Genomic DNA, 26,456 nt, shown 5'->3' with positions numbered 1-26,456 from the left:
AGGGGTGGGGAGGTGGGGATGAGGTGAGGCAGGGGAGAATCTAAGCCACAGGATGGCACAGAAAACTCTAGGATTCCATGGCAAAGAGATCACTGACATTATCCTGACAGTGACCCCAAGTTCAGTTCCCTTATAGGGATAGCTAATGAGCTATTTGGATGCTTTATGTTTGCTGTATCTGTTTATATCTCCTAAGAGATCTTCACAACGTACACGTCTTCTGTGAGGTGAAAGAAAGCCTATCAACATACACTAATTGTACGTTGAGTGTGTATTAGGGATGACACCCACATCTAAGGTAACCTTCACAGAGCCATACTTTTTTAAAAATTATTTTTTATTTATTTTTTAAAACCCTTATCTTCCATCTTGGAGTCAATACTGTGTATTGGCTCCAAGACAGAAGAGCAGTAAGGGCTAGGTAATGGGGGTCAAGTGACTTGCCCAGGGTCACACAGCTAGGAAGTGGCTGAGACCAGATTTGAACCTAGGACCTCCCATCTCTAGGCCTGGCTCTCAATCCACTAAGCAACCCAGCTGTCCCACAGAGCTATACTTAAAACTGTTTTTGAAGATAATTATGGATCAACTCCAGGTGGAAGCAATGAGCCAGAGAGAAACATTTTGGGAATCAGACCTCCGAATTAAAGTAAGTATATATGAACCCCTCAGAATCTCTTGAGGAGCCAGGCTATGGATTGTATTTAGGGGTTGCAGAGATCCAGGATCACAGACTTTGGGTACTTAGGCTGTACCTTCCAATGGCATCAACAGAGACTTTGGAGAATTTCTCCAGAAGGATAAAAAATCCTTGGGCTAAACAGGCATTCTGTTGTAAGCTGTCTGTTGTGGGTTCCAGGGGCACTAATTTGTTGCTAAATTGGGGGGACATTATTCAAAGAAGTGGAGGCGTGAGAGCAAGATGCAAGTTGATGAGTGTGCAGAACAGCAAACCAGAAAAAAGAAGCCAGGTATGTAGCAGAGGAATGAAATGGCATTGAAATGATTCCAAGCCAGCAATTCTACTAGACATTTCTTCCCCCCCCCTCCCCCAGCACAGAAATGATTGACTTTGATCTTTACTGTGGCCTTGTTTTAGGTGTTGGTGTTTATTATTTGATACTGGTAATAAATTACAGGCCTATTAACAGTGATTGTTTTTTCTGAGCCTTTAAGTGTGTAGCTTGAGAGAAGGAAAGCTAGCTCACAGGAGAAGAGATTTCTGTGGTCTAATTCCGGGGTGAAAGTGAGGTGTCAGCCATTTAAAGAGAGAATTTCTGCAATTTTGGTAATAAAAGAATTCAAAACCTCCAGTAGACTGCCTTGGAACCTGATGAGGGAGAATTAGTAAGGGAACAAGCCAGACTGAGGGGCAGGGGAGGTCTCTCTATAGGCCTGCATCACATACCCACAGTCCTCTACATTTATAATTAGAGTTTGTGCATTCTTCAGTAACCAATCCTTCTCTCTACCTCTTCTACCACAGAGGACCTAATTGGACAATGGCTAAGACTAGCATAGAGTGGGGAGTGCTCAGAAATGTATTGAATTAATGAATGGATAGGCAGAAAGCCAGGATATAGGGAAGTGGAAGTGGGTTCTAGTCGGAAATAATCCCTTCCTCCTTTCTGCGTCTGCTCCCCCCCCCCCCCCCCCTGTAAAAAGAGACAGGCTAGTCTGGAAGGAATTTTGTAGCTCAAGTTGTCTGATTGGGTGTGAAGATTCCATAGTTTATGTTTCTGGGTTCACATTAAGGGTGTGATTCAGAAGGAAAAGAATAAGAATCGGCAGCTAAATCACAATGGAAGCCAGTTGGTGAAAGGTGTATTTATATAGAGATAGGTGAGGACGGCAGTGAGGGACACTCAGGACACTCAGACAGTACTGTGAGGCACAACCCGGAGCCGCAGATTTCTAGGACTTGGTCCCTTTCCCTTAAGCGCTTTCCTTCCTTAGTAAGACGTAAGTGCGTTCAAACCTAGAGAGGGATCCTATTACCCACAGCTGGGGAGCCCTACAAGAGCCCTCAACCCTGAACGTCTATTCCTGCGGAGTGGCTTCACTTCCCCCTCCCCATCCCTTCCAAGAAGGGAATTCTCTAGACATTCCTTTGTCTCTCCATTCACGTACCCCAGAGGGATGGAGCTTCAGGGAAGAGTTGGGCTGCTTCTGAGAAGGACCAAGAAGCCTTGTTTTTTGGAGGAGGGAGAACACCTCCCTCGAGGTGGTCCCCGTATATGATAGGCGTGGACCTCCTGGGCCCGGGTTCTATTTAAAGGGCACCTGGAGCCTTGGTCCATTCTTAAACCGGGGGAAGGATCCGAGCTCCCTTTGGCCTGGAGTCTACTTAAGGGATGGGAGTCCGCTGGCACTGGGCTCTAATTAAAAGGCAAAGTGTTCTGGGAATGTGCTCTATTCTTGAGCCAGGCTGGGGGAGGGAAAGGACCTCTCTTTGGACAGGGATCTACCCCGGGCGGGCCTCACTAGGAACGTAGTCTAATCTGGAACCAGCTTTGTGGGGGGAGGGCGGGCCTTCCCTCGGTGTGCAGCCTCCTCGCACCGGGCTCTTTTTAAAGGGGAAGGCCTTTCTTGGAATGGGGTTCTATCCTTGCGGCGGGACCTCCTCGTGGCCGAGTGGGTGGGGGCTCAACCAAAGAGCTTGAGGAAGCAGGGCTGGCAGTAGGGCTTGTCCGCGCGCTCCTGGAAGGACCCCTTGGTGAGCGGGCGCAGGCAGAAGGTGCAGGTGAAGTGGTCCGGGTGGAAGCGGCGTCCCAGCGCCGAAACGCAACGGCCGGTGACCGGGAGGCCGCAGGTGGCGCAGAGGGATCCGCGCCGGGCGTGGAAGTGGCTTTCGCAGAGCGGGCGCCCCTCGTGCTCGAAGAAGCTGCCTCCCGAGAAGGGCGTAAAGCACTCCTAGAGGCGGGGAAGCGAACCAACACGCCCGAGCAGGGTCAGGGGCCGAGCAGGGGCTAGGGAGAGCTGGACCGCCCCAGCTCGACCCTCACTACCTCCCCGGCTCGCCGCAGCCCTTCTCGACCCCTCCTCACCCTGCAGACGAAGCAGTCCGGGTGCCAGAGTGCACTCAGAGCCGAGATGTAGTTCTCCAGGATCGGACCCTGGCAACCTTGGCAGCGTGGGGCGAACAGCTGCAGAAAATCCCGGCGGCAATACGGGCGACCCTCCCGCTCGTGGAACCCTGCGGATCCGGGCAAGGGTGGGGGAATCAGAGGAAAGACGGCAGAAGGGGAGGCGTCTAAAAGGGGAAATCATGACGGGGGGTTGGGGGGAGTCCCAGGGGTGATCCTAGGGACGTGGGGAAACGGACAGCTACTGGGTACCCCGGGCCCTTTCTTACCCTCTTCCCCAAACGGTTCCCCGCAGCTGACGCAGCAGAAATGTTCAGGGTGCCAATGGGTGTCTAAGGCGGTGACCATCTTCTATAATAATAATAACAGTGCACATTCGATATCATTTTAAGGTCTGCAAAACGCTTTACATATGTCATCAGAAAGGAAGGGCAGGCGGGGACCCAGGTGCCTAGAAGTGTAGGACTGCCTAGACTTAAGATTGCGGGGTGGGGTGGGGGCGGGGAACGGGAACCCAAGAGAGATTGAGCCAGGGCCAGGGAGGCAAGGGAGCTTCCAAGCAACTGGGCTCACGTGGCGAATGGGCTGATTGCAGAGACCACAGCGCGGGGAGAAGCGCTCGAAGTAGCATTCAGGGCAGTAAGGGGCCCCATCCTTTTCAAAGAAGCTGCTGCCTCCCAGAGCCACGGAGCACCCTCCGCATAAAAAGTGCTCCGGGTGCCAGGTCCGGCCTAGAGCTGTCACCACCTGCAGGGAAAACGTGGGACAAATGATCACATTAGCGCCTAGCTGGGCCCCCACTGAATTTCTATAACAACCCAGGATTACACTAAAATGTATCTTTAATCATCTAGTTCATTTTTAAGATAAGGAAACAGTTACTTAAAGGTTAATCATTCTCACTAAACACAATCCTCCTCACTCTACACTATTTTGTTTGGCAGTGCCATTCCCTGAGTCTAAAGGGGCTTCCTGGTTAAGGGGTAATCTTTGACTCTTCCCTCTCATATACAGAGAGTCATCAATACCTCTGAATATCACCTTTCCACATTTCTGGTAGCAGACCCATCCTGTACATTCCTACTGTTACCCTGGGATAGGCCCTGTGTGACAGAGGCTGGCACTAAAGAAAAGTGCCAGGCTGGAGAGTGTGTGGATCTGCCCCACCCCCCACGAGGCTGAAATCTTGAGGAGACAGGAAGGTTCCTTCGGAAGAGCAGTTGGTCTCTTAGTTTGGAGAAGCTGAAGAGGGAGGGGTGGATAAGATTTTCTCCTGAGGGTTACCAACTTTTTCCTGCTTGTGACTGGAAATCCTTCCCCCCAACATTTCCCAATTGAAAAGACTATTGAAGATAAACCTGAGAAAGGCATTTTGAGTCTTTGTCAGACTTTACCTCAGCTCCTGTTGCCCAGAGTCTGAATTATGGCCAAGGGGCCAAACCCAGGGTCAGTCAACTTGACTATCTCTCAGGGTACTCAGGCTGCCAAAGCCTGAGTTCCCCCCAAACTCAAGGAGGGAGGAAAAAGGGTGTAGATAGAGACAGGGACCACCTTTTCCCCCCACTATCCTTTCCTATTCTTTCCCTGCCAGTTATTCCTTTATATTACCCTACTTGAGTTAATTGACATTAAAGTAGTTGAATTTTCCCCAAGCTTTGAGTCAAGTGTGAGTGATCAAGGGGAGAGACATCTTCCTAAGAAGAAACATTTAGTCTCTAGTAGTGGAGGGGGGACAAGAGGGACAAGAACAAACCTGGGAGAGCAGCTACAGCTAAGGAGGGAAGGGTGAAGGGGGAAAAATCTTCAAACCCCCCCCTCCTCTCTCTGAGCCAATTCTAAACAACATCTGTCTCTCCTAGATTGCTGTTTCCTTTTACCAACCCCAAACCATTTCTCCAGTGCGTCTGTCACCAATCATCTACTGTTGCCTTGGTCCTTCTGGACTTCACAATAACCAACCCTTTCTCCCCCACCCAATCCATTCTTCACCCTGCTGAAAGAATCATCTTTCCTGCCCAAAGATTTGGTCATGCACTCCTTTGTTTCCTCTCCACTCCCCTTTCCCTTGTACTTTGAGAAAATCTCAGGTATAGTTTTGTATTAAGGTTATGTGCCATGTCCCTCTTACTAGTCTATAAGCTCTATGAGGACAAAATTCATGTCTTATCTAAACTCAGAATCTTCCCCCAATTTTTTTTTTTAAACCCTCACCTTCTGTCTTGGAATCAATATTATGTTCCGAGGCAAAGGAGTGGTAAGGGTGAGGCAATGGGGGTTTAGTGACTTGCCCACAGCCACACAGCTAGGAAGTGTCTAAGACCAGAACTGAACCCAAGACACCCCCCCCACCCTAGGCCTGATCCTTAACCACTGAGCCACCTAGCTGCTCCTTCTCCAATATTCTTTGCGTATAATAATACTTCAATAGGTCTGAGATCTTGGTCTTTCTAAGGGTCCTGCAAATCGCAATCCCATGGTCAGCTATAGAGATGTCAGAGAAGAGGAAAATCGAAGGAAGGCCATTAGATTTGGCAAAAAAAAAAGGGGGGGGGTCACTTGGGGCCTTTGAGAGAAGAGTTTCAGTAGAATGTTGGGAACAGGAGTCAAAATGTAAGGGGCCAAGAGCTTAGTGGGGGATGAGGAAGCAAAGGAAAGGAATGCAGATTGTTTACTTTTTGGCAATGCAGTGAGATGAAAGACAGATTAAAGGGACAGGGTCAGGGGAATTTTTTCTAAATTACTGGGAAGATATGAGCATATGTAGGGTGTCCCAAATATCTCAGTGAAGTTTTAAGCATATACATATGCTTAAAACATGTATGTATAGTATATACACATGTGCTTAAAACTATACATATATGTCACCTAGTTGCCAGAGGTTAATCTTAAAAGAATAGCTCCAGGGGGCATCTAGATGACTCAGTGGATTGAGAACCAGAACTAGAGATGGGAGGTCCTGGGTTCAAATGTGACCCCAGACACTTGCTAGCTGTGTGACCCTGGGCAAGTCACTTAACCCCCATTGCCTAGCCCTTACCACTCTTCTACCTTGGAACCAATACCCAATATTGCTTCTAAGACAGAAGGTAAGGGTTAAAAAAAAATAGTTCCAATCTGCCCTCTAAAGGCAGAAAGTAATATTTATATAGTTTATTAAGCTTTGAAAAATGCTTTACATATTATATACCATATATACATACATGTGTGTATAAGCACATACAGATGAACAATCTCATTTTTTATATTATCCATACAGCTCTGAGAGGGAAGTGCCCCACATTACAGATGAGAAAGCTCAGGTTCAGAAAGGTTAAGTGATTTGCTCAGGCTTAAAGACAGGAAGTATCTGAGGTTAGACTGGAACCCAATACTTCCTGGCTCCCTAGTAGAGCCCTGGCCAGCATACCATCCTGCCTCTAAAGGTTTTGAGGTGAGGATGACCTGAACTGGGCGAACCAGGAGGCGGGATCATCTGCTGAGAGTGTATCCTTAGAAGAGAAGGTCTAGAGTGAGTGATAATGATACATAAAAGAGCTGTTAGACAGTGGCGAAACGTGTCTCCAATTAGAAAACTTTGTAACTCTCCGATAGGCATCCATAACCTAGCTGGTGTGTGTGTGTGTGTGTGTGTGTGTGTGTGTGTGTGTGTGCGCTCTTATCTGTGCATCTGCCTTTCCTCGATCCTCTCCCTTTCTACTCTGGGGGCCAGACTCACCTGCCCAGCAATGGGTTTATTGCAGGAACCACAAAGGCCCTTGGCCTGGGTGGGGACTCCCTGTCGACTGAGGTCTGACTGAAGCAAGCCCAGCATGGTGTCCAGACTGCCCTCCGTGGCGGGCCCCGAGGTGGTGGTGGGTGGTGTGGTATCACTCACTGAGCTCAGTTCTGGTTTGGGGGTAGACCCAGAGGCAGGAAGCTATTAGGGTATAAAATGGAGGCATTTGCTATTTATTTGGCCCCTCTCTGCTTCACTGAGCTGAAAGGGGTGGTCTTGGGCCAGGGAAAGAGTGGAGTTGACCTCTGACAGTTTGGTGGGTGCAGGGATCACAGTGGCTGGGGCTAACCAGGGCCAGTACCCTCCCTGGGGACCCTTGGCCCTTCCATTCTGCTCACATGGTTCTGGACGCGGAAATCGGAAAGAGAAGCCATCAACTTGTCCAATTCCAAGGTAGCTGAGGTGGCCGAAGGTTTGGGCAGCGGAGGCGTTGGGCTAGGGGGGCTGCAGGGAGATGGTTTAGGTGAGTAGCTTTCCCTCATGTCTCAAACCCAGGAACCCTACCTCTCCAGCCTCCTCAAAGCCAAAGAATACGGGCATCTGGGTGTGCACCTCCATGCTCCAGTTTCTACCCCAGATCTGGCGAGCCAGCTATGTAGCCTTCCCATTCTACGTCCCAGAGCCTTACATGGTAGGCCTTTTCTTTTCCTCCGATTGTTCTTCCTTTCGTTCTCCATCAGCGGCCTTGCTGGATGGGAACTGGGACATGATTTCATCTGGTTGGAAGGAGGGGTTGTCAGTCTAGCTATTACTGGACTCTGCTCCCTCCCCTTATTCTCCTCTTACCTGTGATATTGAATTGGGTAGCATTGAGCTCTTGCAGTAGGCGGTCCAGCTCACAGAGCCCAGCACCGAGGACACCACTGGAGGAGAATGGAGGTGCCGCAGGCTTTGGGGACCGAGGCTTGCACACAGTGCTGGAGCAGAGAGGCAAAGTTGGAGTGGAAATGGGGGACTGAGAGATAGAAATGGTATGGGGGGGGGTATGTGAGCAAGCCCCTTGGACTTGGAAAGGGACACATCCCTTATCTAGAGGACATCCCCATTCCCTTTACCTGTAGAGATGGTCTTTGTCTCCTGAGGCCCCAGAGGTTTCCCTGGCCACCTTCTGCAGAGAGAAGCAATGCGACTGAGTCCAGAGAGGAGCTTCCCTCCCCAAGCCAAGGACCCCCCCTTTAGTGCTGCTCTTCTTACCTGTTGTTGCTGGGTATAGGGAGGAGGAGCCGGAGTGGCTTCTTGGGGCTGGTCCCTAAGAGCCCCAGCCCGAGGGATGTGGGATGTTGTAGACTCCAGGTCAGACAAAAGAGCATCTGTGAGAGGATGAATGAGTGGCGCAGGGGGTAAGTTGGAGGTTAAGGGGCTGGGTTGGTCCAGGTTAGAGGAGGTCAATATTTGAAAGGGATTTGAAGTCGAGTTAGGGTCAGAAATCAAAAGTTAGACAATCACAGGAACAAAGAGGCATCAGGGAAACCACCCAAGAGTGAAGCTGGAAGCAACACAATCTGGCCAAACAGTTTTATCCTTGGCCAATCCTGGGAGCCATGCCAGGTTGGGTGTTTTACTTCTGGTCATGAAAACCCTTATATTTGCAGAGCAGTTGTGTCATCTTATCCTTAAAACATCTTCTATGAGGTCATAGGATTATAATCTGTAAGGAACATTATAGATCATCATGTTCAATCTCTTTATTGCTTATTCCAACTTGCTCATTTTACAGAATAGAAAACGGAGGCCCAGAAAAAGTTAAGAAGATATCTGACATTCACATAGCATCTTTAGATTTACAAAATATTTTCCAGTTATCTCATCTAGACTTCATAACAAGCCTGTGATGAAATTACTGCCATCCAAGGATGGGAAAACAAACAAAAAAAAAACAAAACAGAGGGCTGGGGCCAGGTAGGGTAGTACAGTGGATAGAGCATCAGACTTGGAGTTGGGAGGGTCTGGGTAAAATTTGACCTCAGACACCTCCTAGTTGTGTGACCCTGGGCAAGTCACTTAACTCTGTTTGCCTAGCCCTTGCCCTTCTGTCTTAGAGTTGTTACTAGAATAGAAAATAAGAGTTTAAAAAAAAAGGAAATAAACAGAGGACTGAAGGTGGTTTGCTAAAGGTCAAACAGGTAGCAAAAAATGAGATTCTAGGGGGCAGCTGGGTAGCTCAGGGGATTGAGAGCCAGACCAGAGATGGGAGGTCCTAGGTTCAAATCTGGTCTCAGACACTTTCCAGCTATGTGACTCTGAGCAAGTCACAACCCCTGTTGCCTAGTCCTTACCACTCTTCTACCTTGGAACCAACACACAGCATTGATTCCAAGATGGAAGTTGAGGGCTTTAAAAAAAAAAAAAGAGATTCTAGATCAGGTCCTTTTCACTCTAATCTAAACTTTCCCCAGAATACCACACCATCAGGCAGCTCTCATAGCCTCCTACCATTGAGGAAATTCAAGTCTACCTAACTGATTTGCCCCAAGCCTCATGGTATGGAAGACAGAACACAGGCTCTGAAGTCAGAAAATTTGGGTTTAATTCCCTCTTCCACTTACTGGCTATGTGACCTTTGACAAGTCATTTTATATGCCTAAGCCTCAGTTTCCTTATCTGTAAAATGGAGGGGGTTGAAATAGACAGTCAGACAGAGATGTCTTCCAATTTTAGGATCTAATTATCCAAAAAGAAACAAGTAAAAAGAAGAAAGGCAACTTTAGAGAGTTAGGTTCAAATCCCACTTCGGAAAGTTAACCTCTCTGTTTCTCAGTTTCCTCATCTGTAAAAATAAAGAGCCTCTAAGGTACCTTCTGAAGCAAGTAGGTGGTGCAGGGGATAGAGTGCTGGGCCTGGACCCTTACTAGCTGTTCAACCCTGGGCAATTCACTTAGTCCACTTTGCCTCAGTTTCCTCATCTGAACTGGAGAAGGAAATAGTAAACCATTCTGGTATCTTTACCAAGAAAAGCCCAAATGGGGTCATGAAGAGTCAGACACAATTAGAATGACTGAACAACAAAGTCCTATCTGGCCCTAAACCTGAGATGATATGTATGACAAGAACTCTAGTCTTTCAGGTGATTTCTATACACTAAGTCCTGGGCTCTTTCTTGGATACTTCATTGGCTCTTTTGGATTGTTGTCATCCTCTCTTCTCCAACTCAACTTCAAAATTGGCCCTTCTTACATTTTGAACTATTCTTACTTCCAGCCTCTTCTCCCAAACATCTTCAGAGGGCCTCCCAACCTTCATTTCAGCCCTCTCATTTAGCAATCTGCAAGACTCCCCCACTCTTCTGATTGGCTGTTTCCTCCCAACTAGGACCTCTGGATTAGGTTACCTTCCAATGACCACAATATGTGGTCCAAGAGGGGATAAGGGGGAGGCGGAGTCACCTTATAGGGAAAAGAGAGACAGTCACCTGGAGAGAAGTGGAACCTAAAATTCACCCCCCCCCCCCCCCCCCCCCGCCTGACTCCCCTTCCCAATCTTTCACCCTCTCACTCCCCCCTCCAGGACTTCAGCCTTTCTCCTACAATCCAGGAATTTTGCCCTGCAGCTCAAAGCTTTCTTCTGCAGACCCACACCCAGGAATCCTCCTTGCCACCAACCTAACGCTTCCATTCCGCTCCCCTCTCAGAACCCAGGTATCTGGTCCCTCCGATCCACTTCCCAGTCCCTCTAGCCTTTCCATCAGTGGACCCTAGTTCCCCGGGAGAGATGGGGGAAAGGACAGGAGAAAAATGCAGGAAGGGAGAGGCAGGAAGGGAGACGTGGAGCTGAACAAGAGGAAGGGGGGTGAGGGGAGGAGAAAGAGAAGCAAGAAGAAAGGGAAGGGAGAGAAGCAAAGAGAGGCGGGGAGTGGCCAGGGAGACAGAATTGAGGCATAAATGGAGAGATGAGAGGAAGAGAGCCCTTAAGGGAGAAGAAAAGGCAAAGATGGATAGAGGTGGAGAGAGACGAGAAAGGGGTGCGGTGTAGGGAAGCAGAGGAGAGGAGACGGTAGGATGGGGTCAGAAGAGGAAGCTAGAGGCATGGGGGGTGGGGTGGGGATGGAAGGGAAGGGCTCGTAGTCCCGGGGCTTCTAGCCCCACTCACCCAGGTCCTCCATGGCTGGGGTGCCGGGCTGCCTGGCTGAGGGGTAGCAGCAGGGCGGGGGCTGTGTCCGGTTGGGGGGCGGGAGAGAGCGGGGGAGGGGGGGACGTCCGGGAGAGGGAGGCCCGGCTGTGACCATGTAAGGAAGCGGGGACCAGAAGGAATGGGGGGCGGGATGGGAATTAGCTGGGAGAGAGGCTAGAGAAGGGGGCCTGAGGGGAGCCCAAGGAGGGTGACAGACTAGAACAGGGAGGGGAGACACACCCTCAGAACAGCCACACCCCAGCCAGACACTATGGAGTGGTGAGAGCTGGAGCTTGGAACTGAGAACCCTCCACCAACAGCACCAGAGAAAACCCAGAAAGCAGAGTGACAGAGGAGTCCAGACGCTCAGAGACACAGAAGCCCAGGGAAACCCTTTCAGGGACAGCCATCAATTCAAACACACAGAGATGGAATAAAAACTCAGGGAGACAGATGGAGAAGGATGGAGATATTCATTAAGGGATAGAGGCAGATCCCTGAAGTACTCTCTAGCATCCTAGGCCACATGGAGAGCCCCGTACAGAAGACCCCAAGCCCCTCACTCAAGGGGAAACTGGCCAAGGCTTGAGCAGCCATAAAATAAAACTGAAACCCCCCATGTATTTGGTCACTATATTATAATCCTTTTTCCCCCTATATCCCTTCCCATTCAGCATGCCCAGTGCTGTTATAAAAAGAATATTGGGCCCAGGGACTCCCCTTCTGAAGCATTTTCTAGCCACTCAAGTGAATCCCCAGGGCCCTCTGTAGGGATCTGCTCCGGGATGTGGGAAAAGCTGAACCACAACCTTGTATTTAGTCATATGTATATATAGTGATCCCACTAGTCAGTCCAGGCTTATGATCTCATCTTTCCCTGGGTACATGACTTAAGGCTTATGCTTCCTCTACTAGAATAAGGACGGAAATGTGAATTGGTCTTTGGGTGGAAGTCAGGAAAAATCTGAGAAAAGATCCTTTTGAGACAAAAAAAGAAACACCCTGCATGAGGTATAATAAACTCTGAAGCCTTTAATTTCAGTCTAACCTCTGCATGGGGCTCCTCTTGGGTGCGGAGGGCCTTCTTCAGCTCTAGTCCTCCTAGGTCTGTGTTCTCCGTATCTTTCCCGAGCCCTCTGGCCTTCCATTTTGCTTCCTCGGGCCATTCTCATTCTTCTTTCTTTACCCTATCTCCCCCTCTAGTTTCTTGTACTTTCCATGGCTCCTCTTCCCTGGAATCTGCCCTCTCCCTCCCTCCCCCTCCCCTCAACTCCCCCCAGGCAACAGTTCTCCTTTTCCAGAGAAGCATCCTTTTCTGGTCCCTGGGGCCAGGCTTAAGGTCCTATAGAGCATCTCCTCTGTCCAGGTACCAGGGAACCTCAGAGTCCTGGGGCTGTGGCCCTAGTCACAGCCTCCCTCTCATTCCCATCACAGCCCCCAAAAGGGCCTCAGTCAGGGGCCCGCCCTCCTCGCCTGCTGCCTCTACTAGTCCAGCCAGGGCTGTTGCCCGGGCTTGTGGGCTCCGGCCAGGCCCCAAGGTCCAGTGGGCACATTTTGAAGCGAGGCGGGTTCCTCCAAGCCGGAACACCTCGCCTACTGCCTCAGGGGGACCACAAGGCCCCAGGTGCACACTCCCCACAGCCTCTTCCAGTTCCTCTTCTAGGATAGGCAGTAGAAATCTGCCAGCTGCCTCCAGGGCAGCCTCTGCCTCAGAGCCCAGGAGGGGTTGGCCTGGAGGTGGGATGGGCTGTAGGGCAGCCCCACAGCCCCGGCAGCCATGGAGATGGTGCAGAATAGGCCAAGCAGCCCCCGGGGAGAGACCTCTCAGTGGTACCACACTCAAGTGAGCCTCGGCAAAGCCTCCTGATAGCAAGGCTCTGAAAAAGGGGGAGGCATCCGTTGCAGAGGCCCGAATGGCAGGTAGGCGGAGGCCTGAGTCCAGCAGGAAGTGGAGGTCAGGGACAAGGGATGGGGTAGGGCCCAGCAGTTGCCCGTACAGGCAAGGGGAGGTTGGAGAAGAATCGGCTGGAGGCTGGGCAGAGTCCACAGATGGAGAGATGAGGCATCGAAGGCAGGAGAGGGAGTCAGCAGCAAAAAAGAGGAAGAGTGGATGAGGGGCTGGCCGAGAAAGTGCTGTCAGAAGGAGGCGGAGACCACCTTGGTCCAGAAGCAGACGTCTCCAGAGAGCGGGTTTCCTGAAAGGCAGAAGGGTCAGTTGGGCACCTGAGGCCAAGACAAGCTTCCTCCCTTATAAGAGGGCACAGCACAAGTTCCTGCTAGAAACTCTGCAGCTCTCGCTGCCCCCGAACTAGGCTTATGCTCTTGTCCATTTCTAGGAACTTACGACCAGGTTGAGATCAGAGCTGGTTCTGCTAAGAGAGGGAATGAAATGGGAACTAGCTTGGGAAAAGTGGAGGATGGATCTTTTTGGGACCGAGCGGCGGAGAGTCTAGAGGCAAGAGAGGAATAAGGAAGCAGGGAAGAGGGACGGTAGAGTCAAGGAGAAGAAAGCAAGAGAGAAGCCAAGGGAACGAGGATGACTGTAGGGTCAAAGGAGAGCAGACAGACACCAAGAGAACCTAGATTTCACAGACAAAATAAGCAGCCGAGGGAGGGTAACAAAGACTGGTCCAAACAGCTCCGCATCTTTTGCCCATTTCTGCTCTCCCTCCTCCTATCCCTAGCAAGCGCCTGCCCCAGGAACAGGCCCCACCACCGCCTGCAGGAGGCGCTCCCTGTCCCTAATCCCGCGTACCTGCAGATGAAGGGCAGAGTCAGTGCACAGGCCACTCGGTCTTCTGGGGTCCCAGAGAGAAGCAAGTGGGTAAGTGCTCCCACTCCAAAGGGAGACTCGGCCTGGACGGTCAGGTTCTGGAGTAACATCTCACCTGGAAGGAGAGGAAGGGCCCAGTGTTTCGATCACAAAAGCAACCCGTTTAAGATACCTCCATTTTGGAAGGACAACATTGCAGGAAAGGAGGTCACGTGGGTGCCAGGAGAAACTAGGAGACGGGAGGCAGAGGCCTGGGTAGTGGGAGGAAAGAACTTGCGTGTTCTAAAGAGAATAAGGGGCAGGACAGCCAGGTTTAAGTGGCTGGAAGAAGAACCGGATCACTCACCGAGCTCTCTATGCTTTCGATCCCCTGCGCGGACCCGGGGAAGCTTGGCTGACCGATAGTCATCTGGGGCAACACCCAACACCAGCCAGGCCCGGATGAGGGCAGCACCGTAGCTTCGGACAAAAGCTTCTAGGCAAGCCGGGTTGCAGGTGAGACGGGCCAGAATTCTTAAGGCCCGAGGATTTGGGGGCCCGGGGGCCCCAGTCACATAGCCCAGCAGACCTTGTAGTGCTGGGCCAGTCACCAGTGCCCCACTGGGATCTGGGGCCTGCGAGAAGCGTGACAAGAGTAAGAGTGCTGGCCCTTCGCGTCCCCACAACTCCTCAGCCCGACCAGATGTCCTCAGTGGGGGTGGCGAAGGATTTGGGATGTTGCCTGAGTGGCCAGCAGTCTCTAGCTGGGAGGTGCTTGGGGTTTCCAGGCCCAGGGTGGCCGGGTTTGGAGTAGAGGTTGGTGGGGGGTGGGGCACTGTGGAAAAGGAAAGGCTGTCCTGTGAACACTGCTGCTGGAGGGATCTGACTGGAACAGCTGGAAGCTCGGGCAGAGGGCAGTGTTCGGGGGACCAGTCTGGGGAGATATCTCCAGGCGCCACAACGTAGCCTTCTGATATTAGCCATGACCTGCAGACCAAAGAGAAAGGCATTTAGTGGTCCCATCAGACCTGAAAGAAATCCTCTCTGGGAAGTACTTGTCACAGTGCCTGGAACCATCAAAGGCACTTAGTTTAAGCATGAACTAAAAATAGCCAGTATTTCTATAGTACGTTAAACAACAACCCTGATAAGTGCTTTTAGATAGCAGATGAGAAAACTGAGGCACATAAAAATTAAGTGGCCTGCCCAAGGTCATACAACTAACAAATGTCTGAGTCTGGATTTGAATTCAGGGCTTCCTGAATTGACTTCAGGTCCAGTACTCTATCTACGATGTCATTATATTAAGGATTATTAGAATTAGAAGAGTGGCAGGATGATCAGGAATTGTGGATCTAGAGGGACTATTCAAGATGCCGGTTTACCTGAGGCTCCGGAAGCTCCCAGCCTCTGTCGGCCCTGGGGTTCGTTCCTCAGGAAAGTCACAGGAGGCAGCCTCACGGCCCTCTTCCTCTTCTTCTCCAACTTCACCACTTAGCTGCCCTGCCAGCAATGGCACAAGCCCTAGTGCCTGAAGTCTTCCTAGGGCCCCCGTGTCATACAGGAAACCAACAAGTGCTGCTACCACACGAGGGTGAAAGGCTCCTGCCCGTGGGTCTCTCAGAAGGGACATGAGCAGCTCCAGACCCCCAGCATCCCTTAGTCGTGCTCGGTTAATGGCCTCACGGCATAAAAGGCAGACAGCCCGTACCAGGGCCTGCTGGGACACTGGGCCTGCCCCACTGGGCCCCCTTCTCCTTCGGAGTTCACTAAGTAGTACTTCCACGCCGCCAGCATTGCCCAAAGCAGGACGAACTAGGCCCTGGGCACATAGGTTGGCCAGAGTCAGAATGGCTGCATCACGTACTGTTCGCTTGGGGTGAGTGGCCAGACTCACTAGGGGTCCCAATCCCCCACCTAGGCTTAGCTGTTCAGCACAGGCCCGTGAGCAGCCTCGGCTTAGCTCCAACAGGGCCCGGGCCAGGGCTGAAGTCAAAGCAGGGTCAGAAGTGGTAGCCAGGAGCTCTGCCAAGGGCCTAACTGCACCCTGTTGAGCAAGGGCCAGGCGGTGCTGAGGTGAATCAGCCAAGTTGCGGAGGGCACGGACGACACTCTGGAGACACTGTGAATCCTGAGAGGCAGTGAGGATCTCAACCAGCAGAGGCACAGCACCTAGACAACAGAATGGAAAGGAAGGATGAAGAAAGCTGTTTAACTCCTCCAATTCTGAACTCCTGTTTTCTCTTTTCTCCAAAATCTGGGTACACTTTCCCTGCTGTTCCCATCTCCCTTTTGCCTTAAGAAACTCTTACCAGCTCTGTGGATATCTCCACAGCTTTCAGCTTCCATAGCCAGGTTCCCTAAGGCTCGGGCTGTCCGGTTTTGTATGCTGTCAGTCCTCACACACTGTAGAATGCTTACTGGGGGGAAAATAGAGTCAGAGAGTAAGACACACTTCAGGGGTTTATTTTGTAGTAGACTGTTATGGGCACAGACCAAGTCTCATCTAAATTTCGTATTTTCACCCTTTCACCCCATCTCAGAACTACTATTTTGCATAAAACAAGCACTTAATGAATTTTACAATTTTGCGGACAAAAATTTATCAGTGATTTACTGTATGATTTGTCCTAAATTTCTTGACCTGAGTTCTGAATTTTCTTTTGGTCAAGTAGATAAGCCCTATTTTTTACAACCTCAATCTTACAAAAATACAAATGAGAACAAAGATTAAATTATAGCATTCCCTGGAGTTGGTCAGTAACAGAAGCTGTCTAATAGGAACCCTCCCCTTCAATAAGTCTTTATTCTCCCCTCCCTACAGAATATTGACATTGGTACCTTATTAAAAAGATAACCCACAATTTCTGATTGGATCCTAATGTCTATGGCTTTCCTCAAGAAGCATAACTGGGATAAGAATGAACTCTTGTTAAAGGAATTCTCTCTCTGATGGCCAAGGAAGGGACATAACAGGCCACTTTTAGACTCTTTTTATGAGCTGTTATGTTTGAGTCTGTGTTCAAGAATGCTGGGGGATGTTTCAAAGTCCTTTGAGTGTCATATATGTTTTCTGCATGTTTTATGAGCTCCTATGCCTCATTTGCATTTTCTCCAATTTTTTTTGGTGGGGTGAAATAAATACTGTCTCATATGATATACTCAGATTTTCTTGAGTGCTTGAATGGGAGCTGAGGATCCCTCTTACCTATATCTTAGAAGTTAGTTATACTTATTATATTTAGAGATTGTTCTTCAAGCAAATTCCAGGTGGATGCAGGATAAAGAGCTAGAGAGCAAATGACCATTTGGGTCAAATACCAGAAAAAGATCCAAGTCTGGGGTAACTTGGGGTGGGGGCCACCTCCATGACGTGGGTATTTTCAGTAAAGAATTACATTATGGCAATTTAAAGACATCACTCTGGCCTGTTGAGTTCACCACTCCAAAACTATTCAAATAATTTTCTTAAGTCTATTTTAATCCTATATGGACTGAAAACGGGACTATCATGGGGTATGGCTCGCTGAGTATTTAAAGAAAGACATCACAGTGGGAGAAGAACCCGGAATACTAAGGGGGCTGTTGCGTCACACAAGAGGTCGTGATATCACAGAAGACCCTGTGACGTCACAAACCCTGTCCTCTTCCATGAAGGGGGAAGGTCATCCCAAAATAGCGAGATCCCCCACAGATCCTGGGCTTCGGATAGCCTGTCTCTTTAAATCCATCGTCAGGAAGGGGAACAGCAAAGGGGCAAAATCGAAGCAGGGCGAAGGACGAACAGCTGGACACTCACCAAGTGGGAGAATACCGCCGAGTCTGCGCACTTCAGTCCGACACGCCCCCTCCGTGCAGCAGTTGGCAAGGATGCTGAGGGCCAAATCGAGCGTTCTGCGTAAGCGCGCAGGCGCTGACGCAGCAGCGGGGGGGGCGGGACCCGATGAAGGGGCGGGACCGGCGGCGCCCGTCGACGTGGCTGGTGAAGGGGCGGGGCCGGGGCCTGCTGGGGGCGGGGCGGGTCCCGCTGCCACTGCTGCCGTGCGCCGCAGCAGTGCGAGCAGGGGGCGGAGCCCACCGCGCGCCCGGAAACGCTCAATATCCCCCGCCGCCTTGACGTGGCGCGTGCGGAGGGCTAGGAGCGCGCGGCTCAAGGGGGCTTCGTTGGCTGTCGAGTCCTTTCCCCCACCCGGCCCTTCCACGGCCGCTGCAGTGAGCTGCGCGAGGCAGAATGAGAGCGAGTCGGTGGGGGTCGGTTTCGCCGCCGCCATCTTGGCCTGGGCCTGAGGCCCCACCCCCCTTTTTCGTGGCTCCGCAGAGAACAGGACTGGAAGGATGGGGCGTGACTGTGCACGTCTCCTGGAAGACGCCTTTTAAATGGCACCGTCGCTGTGATGCACACTGGGAATTGTAGTTTACACCTCCCCGGCTCCACTTCCTGCGAGACTGCCGATCACGTGGATGGTGGGCTGTGACCAACGGCCGTTCGAAGCACGCGAGGCATGACGGGAGTGGTAGTTCTTTGTCAGATTCTCTGTATTGGAGACTGGGGCGCGGTGGACGCTGGGATACGTAGTCCGTGATTATCTTGTACAGCCTATCGTGGGACGAGCGGAGAACTCCCGCTCCCAGGGGACAACGCGCGGCCCCTTCCTCTCGAGAACCCAGGCGTCCGACCATGGAGTCTCCGGACTACACGGTCCCCGGTGCCCCGAACTTCGCGCTCCCCGGCGCGGCCCCGGCCCTCTGGCATTCTCGGCTGCCGCTGCTCCCCCTGGAGCCGGCTGCCCCTCAGACACGCCCTTGTGGGCTCCAGGGTCGCAGCGTCGGCCCCTGGGGTCCCGCCCCCCGGGCTCACGGCCGCTGGGGGGCCGCGAGCTTGTCCCGGGCTGTTGGGGGCCGAGAGGACTGGCGAGCCTCTACCTTTTTTCTCGACACGGTGAGTTAAAGGGTTAAGCCCACAGAGGATCGCTAGGGTCTGGGTCCTAGAGAGGCCAGGCTGGGGGGGGGGCGGGGTTCCGGTTCCGGTGCTCGGACACCTGGAACCTTAGTGGCCCATCCCAGCTCTGGTCGATAATCTGGGCGAACTCCAGCCCCGTGGTTCCCGTGATTCCTACTGCCCACCTTTCTTCTAAGAAAGGACTGGCCCGTTTCTTCTTTTCCTCCTCTTCCTCTCCCTCTCTCTTCTTTCTCCTCTCTCCTCCAGGATGGAGAGAGGGTTGAAGCAGAGGGACCCTGGGTTCCAGGCACACGAAGAAGAGGGTCTGAGAAGTGACGAATCCCGGGATGGAGGAGAGAAACAAGTAGGGGCTGGAGGGCTGGGACGCCGGTGCCCCAAGAAGGGCCTAAAATGCCCCTTTCTCCCCTTAAGGAACAGAGATAGGGAAGATGCAACAACTCTTCAGCCTGGAGTTCTTGAGGACGAGAGGGTTCCGGGCCTGGCTTCTGGAGACCTGCCCCCCAGCCCTGTTTTCAAGCTCCCTTCGGGCCCCCCACCCGAAAGGCCTTTTCTTGTCTGGCCAGGCCAGCCAGCTGCCTGTGAGATGATGCTGGGGCTCCAGAGACTGTGTGGATCAGGCCAGGTCGAGGGGGAGGAGAAACTTACAGGAATAGGTCTCAGGACAGCTTTTTCAGGGTCCAGGCCTTTTGGTTGCCACCAGTGTGGACTGACTGTAGCTTGTCTCCCGGATCTGATTCACCACCAGAGTACCCACCCAGGAGAGAAACCGTACAAGTGTCCTGAGTGTGGGAAGGAGTTTCGAAGGGGCTCAGACCTAGTGAAGCACCACCGTGTACACACTGGGGAAAAGCCATACCCTTGCCCAGACTGTGGCCGTTGCTTCAGCCTTAGCTCCAACTTGATCCAGCACCGAAGATCACATACTGGCCACAGGCCCCACAAATGCCCTGACTGTGGTGAGGGCTTTGGCCGAAGCTCAGACTTGGTAAAGCACCAAAGGGTCCATACAGGTGAGAAACCATATACTTGTTCTGAGTGTGGCAAGAACTTCAGTGTCAGCTCCAATCTCATCCAACACCAGAGAACTCATACTGGAGAAAAACCATATAAATGTGCAGACTGTGGCAAGAGCTTCAGCCTAAGCTCTAACCTGCTACAGCATCGGAGATCACACACTGGGGAAAAGCCCTATAAGTGTGCTTGGTGTGGGGACAGTTTTGGCCGAAGCTCCTATCTGCTCAAACATCAGCGTTCCCACACAGGTGAGAAGCCCTATAACTGTTGTGAATGTGGCAAGAGCTTCACTAATAGCTCTGACTGTCTACGCCATCAGCGGACCCACAATGGTGAGAAGCCCTTCAAATGCCCTGATTGTGGTAGAGGCTTCAGTGAGCGTTCCCAGTTCACAGATCATCAGCGAATTCACACAGGAGAGAGACCTTATTCCTGTTCAGACTGTGGCAAGAGCTTCTACCACAGCTCTAAACTTATCAAGCACCAGCGTTCTCACACAGGAGAAAAGCCTTATAAGTGTCCTGAATGTGGCAAAAGCTTTGTGGATAGTTCAAACCTCCTTCGGCACCGACGGACCCACATTGGGGAGAAACCATATACTTGTAGTATCTGTGGAAAGGGGTTCAGTCAGAGTTCCCATCTACTTATCCACCAGGCAGCCCATAGTGGTGAAAAGCCTTATGTTTGCCTTGATTGTGGGAAGGCTTTTGCCCGAAGTTCTAATCTGGTCCAGCACCAGAGAACCCATCAGGGTGGGCGTCCCTATAAATATCCTACCTTTGGTCAGAGTTTTGACCTTGACCCTGACTTTGTTCAGGACCTTGGGAACTCTTCAGGAGCCGACTTTCTCTGACCCTTAGCCATTAAAAGTGATATAGCCCAGGCCAGATATATTCTGGGTCTCACTGGGGGTGTCCTTTATGTCCTAGAACATACTTCCTATTTTGGGGCAGGGACACAGATTCCGAGTTTCAAATATGAAGACTTCCTCCATTCCTCCTACCCTGTTAGAACTTTCAGTTAATTGATGGGCTAGACTTTAAGGACTAGGAATACAGGGCTAGGAAAAGAAAAGACTGAGGGAACATCATAGCTACTTCCAAAAATTTAAATGCTTTTATATGGAAAAGTCATTTGAAATAGCTCCTGGTGGCAGAACTAAGCCCAATGAGGAGTTAATTAAAGCTATCTGTTTTTACAGGGTCTGAGGTAGTTAGTGAGAGCTTTAATTTCCTGTTAGCTTTAATTTCCTGTTACCTTCTCTAAGCAGAGGCTAGATGACCATCTGGAATATCATAGTGGATTTCATTCCACTAGAATGGAGGTTGGAATAGATTACCTATAAGGTCTTTTTTCTGATTTCATGCTCTATGATTCTGTTACTAAGGCTTTGGCAGGGTTTTTAGGACACATTTAGGCCTAAGCTAAGATGTCAGGAGTCTTCACTGATGCTATGGGAAGGAGCTCTCTGTCATAGAAGGGATTAGATTGATACTCAGGCCCAACTACAGAGGGCAAAAAACGAGTGGGATAGTTCTCAAGTGCTCAGCACCTGAGCCTTTAAAGCTTCGATATTCTTGGATTCAAGGGAAGATGGGTAACTGAAGGTTCCTCTGTTGTATTGGCCCTTAGCCAAACTACATGAAATTTGTTTTCACTAGCCTTATTGACCTTTCAGAGTTCTTAGGTTGCTACCCACTCACAAAAAGATGTTTATATATATATATATTTGCTTCATCACATTCAGATGTTGAACATTTTGTGTTCTATTTCCAAGGAATAGTTGTAGAGCCTTGGGAAGAGTAGTGTTTAAATCAGAGGGATGAATTGCTAATGATGGAATATAATCTAGCAATGAGATATTTGGGGACTTAGTGGAGGACCATTTGCAGACCTTCCCAAGGAACAGTGTTTCCAGTCACAGATCCAGCCTATCGCTATTTCTTGATATTAATACTCCCTCCCCCTCCTCCCCCCCAATTTGCCCAATGTAAAAGTCTTGAGAAATTCAAGGGCTGGTGGTACTGAGGCTGATTATGTTCTTCCATCGATCTCCATAGAGACTGCCCTGGGAGGTCTGGAGTGAATATGATAGTTCTGGGCTGTTGCCCTGGTATAAGGAGAAGAGGCCCTGGGATCTTTGGATTTGGGGAGGATTTTGATTTGGCCTTTGGCAGTGTTTGAATGTTTTGGTTCACAGAGCATATACGTTGGTTCCCCAATAAAGATGATATCTGTGACTGATTATTCTTGCTTCAAATTCACTCATCCATCTTATTTTTCTCTAGAGGCTTTTCCCTGTACTCCAACAAAATGGGTTAGTGGGGCAGGATATCAGTGAAGTTAGAGACTCACTTCTGTCAAATATTCTTCCTCTGGCCTCAGTGGGTATCTCTTTCTAAGGCAAGAAAAAGGGTATTTGTGGTGACTGCTATTCCCCTGTCTCCCAACCTCTGTAAGAGCCTTCTAAACCGTAGAAGTTCCACTTACATTATTTGGCATTTCCTCCCAGGAGTTCAGAAGGAAGGAGTGTTGTCTCCATTATATAGTTGGGGAAGCTAGTGCTGTTTTCTCAGATGGTATTTGGACAGGTCCAAATCTCCACTGAAGGGTAGAGTTCTAGAAAGAACACTAGATTGGGAGTCTGACCAGAATTCTAGTCTCTATCTGACATTAAAGAAGTCTCCCATTTAACAGATAAGGAAACTGAAGGATCTATTTTGGATGTTAATGGGCATTAACTGAAAAGCATAAAGTGCTATACATGTATAATGGATTAATCTTGTTTGTACAACACTGTAGCATACTATATATAGTATTTTGCATATGTCACATATGGTAGCATATATCACAATATATTTTCTCAGGACAGATATTCTTTATTTTGTAGAAATATGGGTACTGCCAGAATGGTTGGGAAGACCAAAATTTAAGGAAAAGAAAAATGTTTGGGACGGGGATGATTTAATTTTGAAAATAAAATAAAATTGTAAACAGGACTACTTTACTGTCTTTTAAGTAAACAAATGTTCATTTTTCCTTAGAGAAGAGAATTGATTTATTTGCTCATTATTGGTAAGTGTTAACGTTCAGTAGTAAACATGGAAAGCAAAGCATTAGAGTGAGATAGAATATCTCCAATATCTTTTAGAATAAGAGTCTTTTCCTCCAAGTCTTGATGGGAGGAGAGGAGTGCTAACCTGAAGAGTCTGAAATTCTATATGATTAGGCCTCTGAGAGGAAAGGGTGGGGATTCATGAAAATATAACTACCACACAGGACAATTCTAGATTCCTGCTAACCCAGAATTCATTGAAGGGTGGAGGAATAGAAGATGGTTATTCTTAGTGATCTTAACATCAAAAATGTAGTTGAACTTTAAATCACCTATTAAAGATCTATTTTTTTAAAAACTAAACTATAAGCTTATCTTTAACTTAAATTTTTATTATTTCATGAAATAAGCTGCTATAAAGCCTGATATGTAAAGCAAGATTTTCTTTTAATTGACATCTAATGATTTTTAAGCATCAAAGTAGTTTTAAATTTGGTATTCTAGGATTTCGTAAACAGCACTTCAGCTTTTATTGATAATACATTTGCAGAATTTGGGCATTGAAGCAAACATTTGTTAAATGTCTTATGTGTCAGACATGGTGAGATTCCCATTTATTTGTCTTTTTAATCTTTGAAAATTTGGTCTCATAACAGCTTTCCTCCCATCAAACCTCATCCCTGGATTTCTTCCTCTGGATATTTTCAAGTTCTAAGAAGCCTCTCATGAGATATGGAGACAATAAGGGGATAAAAATACACTAGATACAGGTGTCTCATTTTACACAAGAACAGAAGGAATCATCCCTCTTTTGTATCTCATTCCCTTACTGATGGTGCCTCATATCTAGTCATCTAAAGTGGTGATATAACAAAGTTCTGATTTCAACCTTAGATTTTCACTCTAAAATATATTGGTGACACTGACTTACCTGTTACTTTTTTTTTAGCTTTCTGGGTTTTCTGTAAATTGTCTCTTAATTAGCTGAAAGACCTTTAGCATTATAGGTTTTAGAGCTAAAGGAGATCGTAATACATTGATCGTTCAAAATCCTTCATTTTTATAAAGGAGGAAACTGAGGGCTAGAAAAATTTGTTTTGCTACATACAGTTTGTGTTCTAGTCAGATGAGCAGTAAGTTCCAGAGCCAAGATTCAATAGATTTTCTGATTACAAATCTAGGGCTTTTTGCCTAAGCTAGTATCTTGTCTGCAAATTGGAGGCCTTATTCTTCTGAGCTATTAAGGAAAAAATTTTTTATAAGACAAGGCCTACCACCAAAACCAGACAACACCACCATTGTGGAATTCTTCTAGAGCAGTGTCTAATTATCTTTATCCTTTGTTTATTCTCTCCAAAAGATTATCTTGTCCCATGGGGACTTATTCTGATAATTTTCTCTTGAAAATTAATAAAAGACCCTGAAAATTAAGTAAAATTGATCCGGTGCTTGATGCTTTGTGCATACCTTACCTCAAAGAACTTTAGCAGATTTAACCAGGTATATAAAAATGAAATGTGTTAATGTTTTTTGTTTCTATTTTGTTTACATTCCCAGTGTATCACTCTCCCCTTCCCAGAAAGCTATCCCTTAGAATGAAAAGAAAGAAAAACAATTTATCAAAACTAACCACAACAAAGGCTGCCATCTATAGTGTTCTATGCCCACGATCTCCACCTTTGCAAAGGAGGAAGATGCCTTCTTATATCTATCTGGAGTTGAGTTTGGTCAGAAGTTTCTTCTGTTTTGTTGTTTTTTGCATTTACACTGTTGGCTGTATATATTTTCCTTGTTCTGTATTTGCATTACTTCATCTCAATTCATATGACTTTGCTTCTCTTTTTTCATCATAGTTATTTCTTATGTAAGCACAATAATATTCCATTATTAACCAAGTACTTTGGATCATGTTTTATTAGTCTTCCTGTCTCTCAATAAGCAAATAAATATTGGTTGCATTGAACTGCTGCTAGGGAAAGAGTACTTGACCTTAGTTTGGGTGGAATAGGAATTTGGACCCTGATGCTTTTGACTTCAAATCCAGTGATTTTTATGCTGTAATCAACAGTAAAAGACAGTCGATCCTCTACACTTTCAAATTTAGGTCAATCTTGAATTACTTTCTCTACCCCAATTTTAGAGAGTAAGACATTAATGTCAGGACGTCTGTAGGTTAGTCGTAATGCATCCAGTAAATTCCATGTGCAGATTAACTCCAGAGATAACCAAGAACTGGTAGAAGTAGGAAAAAAGGAAATAGGAAGAAGGGATACAGTGGATGAAATCTGTAAACCACTCAACATTATTTTTCATCCTAGATCTTTGTGTAAGTGCTCAATCATAAATAATTTTCTCTACCTTAGTGTTGTTGCATTTGAAAAGTTGCAGTTTTATAGTACAAGATTTCTTGGTGTTCAGGCCATTGCTAATTCCTCAGGTCAGTTCCTTAAATATGAGCTGCTTATGTCTAGCCCTTTCCTATGTGCTGTGAGGGAGGTTTGGAAGGAAATGAGCATGATTCTTCACCCAAAGGCCACATGGCCTTCAAGGCCATTCAAAAATGGTTTCTTTCTCCTCGAGGAAAGTGGAAAGTGAGGGGTTTGCATTTCTGTCGCCCCCAAACTTCTGTTAGGATAGGAAAAGGTAGGCAGTTACAGGATGGAAGAGACTTTTAGTAGAAGAAAACGTTTGAATTTAGCAGGTGGTGGAGGCCACAGGCTACTACTATGGATATTGGATTCTGAAGGCACATGGCCATATTGATTCAGATACATTGTTTTGTCTACCTCCCTAATTTCAGCACATACTATTTGTGTGCTATTTCCACTATCCTCAGCATCCAGAACAATCCTCCCAGCAACACACCCCCATTTGCTTATATACCCAAGAGGCCATCTGTCCCTACTAAACCTTTGAATCTCTCTTCTGTGCTCTTCACTTAAAAATTTTTCCATATATACCCCCATGTTCCTTCCTCCCCAATTCTGCATGTTCATCAGTTTATCATCCACTTTCTTATTCTGAAGATAAACAAGTTTGTAGGAAAGGATGATCTTGGAGGCAGCAGGAACACTGTAGCATTGAGTACGGGCGTGTGTGAGAAGTAATCAGACTTGTTTCTTAGGAAAATCACTTTTGGTGACTGGAACTTTTTATTTTTATTTCTTTTATTTAAGGGTACTTCTAAAGTCCTCATGTACACAATAGTATTATTTTGAAAATATTTGCAAGTAGGTTATTTAAAAACCTCTGTCACTCGTGAACCCATTTTTTCAAGGAGCAAGTCATAAGGGAGACATTACAGTCATTGCCTTGGGAACAAAATAAACTTGTGGAGAAACTTTGTGGCAAAAATTGAGAATTATAATTTCCTCTCCCAAAGTAAAAACATTTTAAGTACCCTGTATAGGATATGCACTTGTGACTAAACCTAATGACACATTTAGCTCACTCCATTTTTTTTAAAGCTGCCAAAATTAAATTTTAACCCCATTAAATTAAATTCATCAGTATTTACACATCCATTAATTTACACAGATAAGTAAATTCTGTATACTTCTCAATACATAGGACTTCCTGGTAGTTTGTGTGTGTGTGTGTATACATATATATGTGTGTGTGTGTGTGTGTGTGTGTGTGTGTGTGTGTGTATATACACATACACTTTTTTGCCTTACTATAGGAAAAAAGTTAATGTTATGTGCCTA

At 48.1% G+C, this 26,456-nt stretch overlaps 3 protein-coding genes across 5 annotated transcripts; 1 reads left to right on the top strand and 2 right to left on the bottom strand.

Moving 5' to 3' along the window:
• Positions 1-1,089: 1,089 nt before the first annotated feature.
• Positions 1,090-11,098, bottom strand: LOC100012406 (transforming growth factor beta-1-induced transcript 1 protein). Its single transcript, XM_056806740.1, is given in 11 exon segments — positions 1,090-2,913; positions 3,048-3,196; positions 3,356-3,437; positions 3,660-3,833; positions 6,802-7,002; positions 7,200-7,305; positions 7,454-7,577; positions 7,648-7,778; positions 7,917-7,969; positions 8,056-8,171; positions 10,948-11,098. Coding segments are annotated over 11 exon segments (1,539 nt in total). The 5' UTR covers positions 11,084-11,098; the 3' UTR covers positions 1,090-2,646.
• On the bottom strand, positions 8,064-17,991 carry LOC130453531 (armadillo repeat-containing protein 5-like). Of its 2 annotated transcripts, XR_008913761.1 has the most exons (7): positions 17,520-17,991; positions 16,033-16,140; positions 15,106-15,892; positions 14,088-14,707; positions 13,724-13,856; positions 12,017-13,163; positions 8,064-8,171 (listed from the first exon to the last, which is right to left on the bottom strand). XR_008913761.1 is itself a non-coding variant. In XM_056806737.1 (6 exons), exons 1-6 carry the CDS (start codon positions 17,989-17,991, stop codon positions 12,374-12,376), a joined length of 2,910 nt encoding a protein of 969 aa, XP_056662715.1. In that variant the 3' UTR covers positions 11,976-12,373. The 2 variants fall into 2 exon arrangements, 1 of the variants encoding a protein (XP_056662715.1); XM_056806737.1 differs by lacking the exon at positions 8,064-8,171 and having other exon boundaries at positions 11,976-13,163.
• A 536-nt stretch (positions 17,992-18,527) lies between these two features.
• LOC130455652 (zinc finger protein 501-like) lies at positions 18,528-24,712 on the top strand. Of its 2 annotated transcripts, none has more exons than XM_056806739.1 (2): positions 18,528-18,659; positions 19,092-24,712. In XM_056806739.1, exon 2 carries the CDS (start codon positions 19,264-19,266, stop codon positions 20,545-20,547), a length of 1,284 nt encoding a protein of 427 aa, XP_056662717.1. In that variant the 5' UTR covers positions 18,528-18,659; positions 19,092-19,263; the 3' UTR covers positions 20,548-24,712. The 2 variants fall into 2 exon arrangements, with proteins under 2 accessions (XP_056662717.1, XP_056662716.1); XM_056806738.1 differs by having other exon boundaries at positions 18,927-24,712.
• The last annotated feature ends 1,744 nt before the right edge of the window (positions 24,713-26,456 follow it).

Source organism: Monodelphis domestica, chromosome 7 (assembly GCF_027887165.1).
Source record: "Monodelphis domestica isolate mMonDom1 chromosome 7, mMonDom1.pri, whole genome shotgun sequence".
In the NCBI taxonomy this organism is placed as follows: domain Eukaryota; kingdom Metazoa; phylum Chordata; class Mammalia; order Didelphimorphia; family Didelphidae; genus Monodelphis; species Monodelphis domestica.
This window is presented reverse-complemented; position numbering and strand designations above follow the sequence as displayed.

Coding starts and splice junctions, on each gene's coding strand:
- LOC130455652 (XM_056806738.1), top strand. CDS start 18,928: ATGGAGAGAGGGTTGAAGCAGAGGGACCCTGGGTTCCAGGCACACGAA.
- LOC130453531 (XM_056806737.1), bottom strand. CDS start 17,991: ATGGCGGCGGCGAAACCGACCCCCACCGACTCGCTCTCATTCTGCCTC. Junction 14,708..15,105: donor GGGAGCTTCCGGAGCCTCAG/GTAAACCGGCAT, acceptor TTTGGTCTGCAG/GTCATGGCTAATATCAGAAG. Junction 13,857..14,087: donor TCGAAAGCATAGAGAGCTCG/GTGAGTGATCCG, acceptor CTCTCCTTCCAG/GTGAGATGTTACTCCAGAAC.